Here is a 7,817-nt window from a genome sequence, read left to right as displayed (position 1 = left end):
TATGCCTTTAGAGGTGGGGGTGGAAATGTAGTTGTTGTTCAGTCACTGCATGAATATTAAATATGGGTTATGCATATTCAGTTTTTTCCCCTCTAGTAAAACAAGTTGTTGTTGTTCAACCAACCATCACCAATACTGCAATAAAATAGACGACTATTACATATTGGCCTATGTGTTTTCTTGCTGTGTTTTCATCCAGTAAAACTGTTAAGGAGTGTACGCTAGCATACAAAAGATGGCCTCAATTTTCAGCTCGAAAGATGTCCAGCTCCAGTTCTAGTTATGATATTGGCAAATACTGTTTGTGGTTTCTGAAAGTACAGAATAAAGAGGAATTATTAATTAGAATACAATACAAGGACATAGCAATAAAACAATATTACAAAGAAGTAACATAATAAACACTGCTATAAAAATAGTATATTGCATTAACAAAATCACAAATTTGAGTTATAACAGTAAGAAACTAACTTTTGAGCTCCACAGGGGGGCAAGGTAGGAGAGAACAGAGCTATGCTAAATAGGCCAAATGAAAACAAACCATGGTCATATTTCTTATTAATTTAAAATACCAAATTCCTACACTAGAGGTGCCAAACTTTGTAAAGTCCTGAAGTGCTCTCGAAGTATGACAGAAACACCTGGGTATTTGCACTCTAATGATGTTTTTTAGTTTATAAAAACAACTAACTACTTTAGTTTGTAAAATGTTTTATTTTCAATGAAAGACCTTTGGACAGCAATGGATTATGTGGGGTGGTAATTAACATAAGTACCAGAGCCAACTACAAGTACTTATAGGGTTAATGATTGACAGCATAGAATGGAGGGAAATCACATGGTTTACTGTAAAGGAAGCGCGATAAAAAATATAATTTGTCAAACCTTTGGCAGATGAGACACAAGTCATCACCCGAAGCCCTGCATTTGTATTGTAATATTTCCTTTGGACTTTACTTAAAGTTTGTAATTCTCATTTATTTTTTGATCGGTAGCCTAAGTCTGGCTGACATCCCTCTACAAGCGTCAGAGCATTTTACGGTATGTTTGTTTGGTCCCGATTTATTTGAAGTGCATCTTATGAAGGATTCATCAAACCTTAATATACATTAGGAAAGTATTCAGACCCCTAGACTTTTTCCACATTTTGTTACCTTACAGCCTTATTCTAAAATTGATTAAATATATTTTTTCCCTCATCAATCTACACACAATACCCCATAATGACATAGCAAAACCAGGTTTTTAGACAAACTGAAATATCACATTTAAATAATAAGTATTCAGATCCTTTACTCAGTACTTTGTTGAAGCACCTTTGGCAGCGATTACAGCCTCAAGTCTTCCTGGGTATGACGCTACAAGCTTGGCACACCTGTATTTAATCCATTTCAGAATAAGGATGTAACAGTAACAAAATGTGGAAAAAGTCAAGGGGTCTGAATACTTTCGGAATGCACTGTAGGCTTCATAAGCACTACATAGATGCTTCACAAATCATCTATAGGCTTATATCATGCGCTATAAAGCTTCATACAGTGGCATAACTGTGTGACATAACCATACATATATTTGTTCACATTTATTAATCCTTTATAGAGTATGAAAAACGGTTATATATGATTTGTGACACATTTTGTAGTGCTTATGAAGCCTATATGAATGCTTTATGAAGGCTTCATAAGATGCACTTCAAATAAAGCGGGACCGTTTGTTTTCTAATTCCTTTTTCTTGTCTTGGGATGATATAGGGTTGTTTGGATAGTTTTTGGGGGTTTTGAGCATTGCTCTTCAAAACTTCAGGAATAAAATTGACTAGTATATCCACAGATAGAGGACAAGACCGGCGAGAGACCAAAGATGCGGTAAGGAGCTGTTTATATTTCAGAACTGCATCTATTTTCGATACTGTTTCCAGGTCTTTTCAGGTTAAATATTATAAGGGGTAGATCAATTAAGTAAGATCCTGTGTTCTTACAGAGAGAAAATAAGAGAGTTATTTGACCAATACATCTCAGACACCCTCAGCTACATCCACACAGTAGAGGGATTCTGTGAAAGGCATCCAAGGTGGATCCTGCAGAGAAAGGAGGAACAATCCCAGATGAAGAACATCAAGGACATGGCAGAAGGAATCGACCCCAACTTTGATAAAGTCATTAACTCTGAGGATAAGGCAAAGGCATTTCAAGAGTTCACAAAGAAGTATCTGACCCAGGTAACTGCAGACAATAGACATAAGGAGCTGGAGAAGGAGCTAGAAGATGTACTGAAGGACACTCTCAAAGGGCTGGAGGAGCTGGACTACTTCATGGATGCTGTGGAGAGGCTGGTGGTCACCTCTGTGTTTGTATTTGCTGATGAAAACCGGTTATGTCCTCTGCCTCAGGGGAGGGAACCATCAAGTGTCCGAGCTGTCATCACCTCTGCTAGAATGGCCTGTCCTCTCCTCATCCACTTTAAGAGGGACGCTTCAGCCTTCTTTTCCCCATGCCTCCTCAATGTGGAGGTGCTGTACGTGTACTTGGAAAATTACATACACATCTCTGAGCAGCTGTGTGAGAGAATGAGATTGGGAAATGTGTAAGCGGAAATTATTTACCACAATATTCTAATCAAATGAAAATACTTCAGTAGTATGACACCATATACATTTTTCTAAAATATTTGTTCTCAGTATAGTTTCACACAAAATATATATTAATATAGTATTATCAAATGTATTACCTCATATAAATAATGTAATAGTCTGAAAGAGATTGAACCATGTTACATGTATGATTTATAAATAATCATTTTAAATCTAATTATCATTAGAAAATCATTATTTGGAGAGAAGTCTGACAAAATCATCATTATTAGAAATCCATTTTGCAGAGAGAATGACAACTTGATGATTGACACCAGCACTGAAGTGAATGAAAAGTCCATGCAGACCATGTTTAACCATTTGTGCCATTTGAGTGATATCAGGTAAACCTTTACAGTTTTGTTACATTTGCAAATACTAGCTTACTAACACTGAGGGCAAGCATTTCTGATCATTCATTCATCGATTCCAGCAACATGTCTCAATGGCTCTGATGAAAAAGTGGAATATGTTTCTCCTGCTAGGATGAACCAGCACCTCAGACTGACGTTCCTGTTCCAGGAGTCTGCCCTGCACTTCATTGATCTGTTCAGTCAGCGCCACTCCAGAATGCTGGACTTTCTAAAAGAGCTGGAAAGGAGAGCTGGCAAACTAGAAGAGATGAAATTCGGGTCTGACATCTCCAGTGTGGCAGGCAGTGCAGTGGGGGCGACAGCAGGGGCTCTGACCATAGCAGGCCTGTGTCTTGCTCCTGTGACTGTTGGGCTGTCACTATGGCTCACCATCACAGGGCTTGGACTGGGTGTGACCAGTGGGGTCAACGGTGTAACCACCGGTGTCACAGAGATAATCTTTAACAGATACCACAGCAAGGAAGTCAATACAGTCTTTCAACATTTCATAGAGGACATGCAAATACTCCGGGGGAGTCTGGAGAAGGTGGCCAGCAGAATTCTTCCTGTTGTGGGATTTAACATGGTAGCACTAGGGGTTGGGGTGATTATGGGCAAAGGTGCTGTGAGTTTAGGAATGAAGATCAATGGCATAGTAAAAAATAACTCTGCAATAGAGGCCTTAAAGGGGAACGGCATGGTCATGGGTGCAGGCAAGGTGGGACTCGGGGGGGGCAACAAACTTGCTGCAGATTTACCTGACATTGGGATGTTGGCCCAAGGCACTCCACTCGCCCTATCTAAGACATTAAGGCGATGTAATGTGGCCTTAAATGCCCTATTCATTGGCCTGGACATCATCACTATCTATAAAGACAGTGGCAGCCTCGCCAAAGGCAGCAAGAGTGAGGACTCCCAGCTCATCCGAGCCAGAGTGGCACTGTGGCGCACGGAGATCAACTCATGTCAGAGGATCCATGACTCACTGTGCCAAGGCATCCGTAGGTTCAGACAGAGTCAGCGAATCCTGGAGAAACCATTTTACCTTGTGAAGGAGTTAGAAAGTCTAGAGCCGCTTGTAGAGATGGGACTCATGGACAGCCTGAGGATGATATAGAAACTCTGGGGCAGCCTATGGAGGAGATGAGACTACTGGGGCAGCCTATGGAGGAGATGAGACTCTTGGGGCAGCCTATGGAGGAGATAGAAAATTATTTGACCGAAAACATGTCACATACTGTACCCAACAGATGTTGAATTATATTATTTGTGTGCATGTATTAGCAAAAATGCTCAAGCTCTATTAAGTCTTTGAATTTCACCAAGCTGGCATTGCCATTGGTTAATTCACTGCGTAATATGTTAATTGCTTTTTCATGAAAAATCCCTGTCTCTAGGTTTTTGCGACTGGACCTGGCATTCAAGCATGGTGCTGTTGCTGTTAGCATATGTATGGGCTGAGAAGAACATTTGTAAGTAGAAATTTTGAAAATTTAGAAGTCAGGACACCTGCCGTTTGGACTCACTTCCTGTACGACTTAATTGCTTAACATGGACATTTTAAATGATTACTGTGAATGGTTTTAATAATGGATGTGTTATGATAAGTTACTTAGATTTGAGAATAGAAGAGAACAGAATTTTTTATTAAATGTATACAAGATTATTAAATATTTTATTAAACCTCCCCTTTATCTGGGCGGTGTTCTTGTTGTGGAATAGTCCAATCTAAACATTCTAAATGTATTATATAGAACAAACATGCCTCTCTGACATGTAGAATATGGAATCCCTATCTTTCTGCAACATTACAAGTTGTACCAACTGAACATAGCTGTTCTACGTCAGATTCTAGAACCTGTCACTGTATATTGATGTAATGTAAAAATTTAAAAAAGTTTCAAAAGAGTTTAATCCACGTTATATTGTTGAGAAAATCTAATTGGCCTAAGTAGTTATTTCAGCGTGGTTATTCTACTTCTGAATTGTATAGGCATGTACTGCCCTCTAGTGTATTTTACTCATGTGACATGTCTTGCTGTTATAGATTGCTACTCACTTCAATTAAGATATGTGCTGATAAAAGTGCATTATTTTCTACATTAGCAATGTTTAAATATCCATACAGAGTTGAATTACAGAACTCCAGAGATGTTCAGAAACAGTGATACCCTCACCGCTTACAGTAGATTAATGTAGCCCTACAACTATTTTGATTTACAACTTTCTAATTTGAAAATGCTAAAATAGCTGGAATACACCTGCTATGATTTAGCAGATTCACTTGTGCAGAAATCTATTAACCAGATCGATCTTTCATATGGTGTCATTTTCAGACCAGGTGTGGCCAACATTTTGATATAAACTGGCCGTTGAGTGTACAGGTACACCCATCGAGTACGGGGAATTCTACACGGTGTTGGAAACGTTCCACAGGGTTGTTGGTCGATATTGACGTAATGGCATTACGCAGTTGCTGCAGATTGGACGGCAGTACATTCATGCAGCGAACAGCCCGTTCCATCTCATCCCAAATATGCTCTATTGGGTAGAGGTCTGAGGACTGCGCAGGCCACTCAAGTAAACTGAACTCGCTGTCATGTTCCAGGCTATGTTTTTCCACTCAGTTGTCCAGTGTTGGTGATCGTGTGCTCATTGGAGCCGCTCCTTCTTGTTTTTAGCTGATAGGAGTGGAACCCGTTGAGGTCGTCTGCGATATGTCCAATAGCATATCCGTGACAAGGATCGACGAGTTGTGCGTTCCAAGATGGCGTTCTGCACACCACTGCGCCGTTATTTGCCTGCTTGTGGCCTGCCTGTTAGCTTGCACGATTCTTGTCATTCTCCTTCGACCTCTCTCATCAACAAGCTGTTTTCACCCACAGGCCTGCCGCGGACTGGATGTTTGTTATTTGTCACACACTGAGAAGTAAACCCTAGACAGTGTCATGTGTGAAACGCCCAGGAGGGCAGACAATTCTAAAGATACTGGATCCGGCGAGCCTGGTACCGACGATCATACCACGCTCAAAGTCTCTTAGGTCACTTGTTTTGTCCATTCTAACGTTCAATCAAACGGTAACTGAAACCCTCGATGCCTGTCTGTCTGTCTGCTTTATATAGCAAGCCGCGGCCACGTGCTTCACTGTGTGTAGGAGCGATCCATTTTCATGAACGGGTGGTGTACCTAATAAACTGTCCAGTATTTATGTTACCGGTGTAATTACAGAGTTGGGACTAAAAACACTGCGACTACATTACAGTACAGTATTAAAACTTCCTCCCATTTAGAATTGTATGATAAGACAACAAATAATTATTTTATCTGAGAATGTAATTTATGTCTATTGATGTACAACAAAGATGTACTTCAGTACTTTTCCATCACCCATGATTTCTCCATGCTCCCATGTGCATATCACATTCTCATCAGTCAGGAGGGTCCTTGAGTTATTTTGAGTACACATTCCTGCAGTCCACTAAATAATGACACTCTTCAAATACACAAAGAGCTTGAACCTAACACTACTTTCAATCTCTAAGGATATAAAAACAATCTATTCATACTAAGAGGATATCATGATATTAAACAGTAATATAAAACAGTAATTTACAATCTATCAGAGTAAAGAAAAAGTTAAAGAAAGTATCACCCTTATTGTGTGAATTACTCAGATGATGGTACTAAAAAGCAGTCTTTTAAAATACCCAATTCCAACACTAGTGGTGTCAAACTTTGCATGACAGAAACGCCTGGGTATTTGCACTCTGATGATGTTTTTTAGTTTGTAAAAACAACTAACTACTTTCTTACTTTGTAAAATGTTTTATTTTCAATGAAAGACCCTTGGCCAGCAATGGACTATGTGGCATGGTAATTAACATGATTGACAGCATAGAAGGGAGGGAAATCACATGTACTGTAAAGTCAGTGCAAGTCAGTGCAATAAAAAATATAATTTGTCAAACCTTTTTCAGATGGGACACAAGTCATCACCCGAAGCCCTGCATTTATATTGTAATATTTCCTTTGGACTTTACTTAAAGTTTGTCATTCTCATCTAATTTTCGATCGGTAGCCTAAGTCTGGCTGACATCCCTCTACAAGCGTCAGTGCATTAAGGTATGTTTGTTTGGTCCCGCTTTATTCGAAGTGCATCTTATGAAGGCTTCATCAAACCTTCATAGACATTAGGAAAGTATTCAGACCCCTAGACTTTTTCCACATTTTGTTACCTTACAGCCTTATTCTAAAATTGATTAAATATATATTTTTCCTCATCAATCTACACACAATACCCCATAATGACATAGCAAAACCAGGTTTTTAGACAAACTGAAATATCACATTTAAATAATAAGTATTCAGATCCTTTACTCAGTACTTTGTTGAAGCACATTTGGCAGCGATTACAGCCTCGAGTCTTCCTGGGTATGACGCTACAAGCTTGGCACACCTGTATTTAATCCATTTCAGAGTAAGGATGTAACGTAACAGAATGTGGAAAAAGTCAAGGGGTCTGAATACTTTTGGAATGCACTGTAGGCTTCATAAGCACTACATAGATGCTTCACAAATCATCTATAGGCTTATATCATGCGCTATAAAGCTTCATACAGTGGCATAACTGTGACATAACCAAACATATAGTTGTTCACATTTATTAATCCTTTATAGAGCATGAAATATGGTTATATATGATTTGTCACACATTTGTGCTTATGAAGCCTATATGAATGCTTTATGAAGGCTTCATAAGATGCACTTCAAATAAAGCGGAACTGTTTGTTTTCTACTTCCTTTTTTCTTGTCTTGGGATGATATAGGGTTGTTT

The 7,817-nt window shown here is 39.1% G+C and overlaps 1 protein-coding gene across 3 annotated transcripts; it reads left to right on the top strand.

Moving 5' to 3' along the window:
- The first annotated feature begins 834 nt into the window (after positions 1–834).
- On the top strand, positions 835–4,669 carry LOC120032774. Of its 3 annotated transcripts, none has more exons than XM_038978955.1 (5): positions 835–1,041; positions 1,831–1,865; positions 1,981–2,583; positions 2,878–2,973; positions 3,115–4,669. In XM_038978955.1, exons 1-5 carry the CDS (start codon positions 895–897, stop codon positions 4,097–4,099), a joined length of 1,866 nt encoding a protein of 621 aa, XP_038834883.1. In that variant the 5' UTR covers positions 835–894; the 3' UTR covers positions 4,100–4,669. The 3 variants fall into 3 exon arrangements, with proteins under 3 accessions (XP_038834883.1, XP_038834884.1, XP_038834885.1); XM_038978956.1 differs by having other exon boundaries at positions 1,752–1,865; XM_038978957.1 differs by lacking the exon at positions 835–1,041 and having other exon boundaries at positions 1,610–1,865.
- Positions 4,670–7,817: the final 3,148 nt, after the last annotated feature.

The sequence above is a fragment of the Salvelinus namaycush genome, chromosome 39 (genome assembly GCF_016432855.1).
Source record: "Salvelinus namaycush isolate Seneca chromosome 39, SaNama_1.0, whole genome shotgun sequence".
NCBI classification, from domain to species: domain Eukaryota; kingdom Metazoa; phylum Chordata; class Actinopteri; order Salmoniformes; family Salmonidae; genus Salvelinus; species Salvelinus namaycush.
Note: the sequence above shows the minus strand (reverse complement) of the source record. Positions and strands in the feature narration are given on the sequence as shown.

What these genes read in the sequence shown, in the direction of transcription:
- LOC120032774 (XM_038978955.1), top strand. Translation starts at nt 895, where the DNA reads ATGAGACACAAGTCATCACCCGAAGCCCTGCATTTGTATTGTAATATT. An exon ending in GGCGAGAGACCAAAGATGCG is followed by an intron (nt 1,866 to 1,980) that starts GTAAGGAGCTGT and finishes GTGTTCTTACAG; the next exon opens with AGAGAAAATAAGAGAGTTAT. An exon ending in TGCCATTTGAGTGATATCAG is followed by an intron (nt 2,974 to 3,114) that starts GTAAACCTTTAC and finishes TTCTCCTGCTAG; the next exon opens with GATGAACCAGCACCTCAGAC.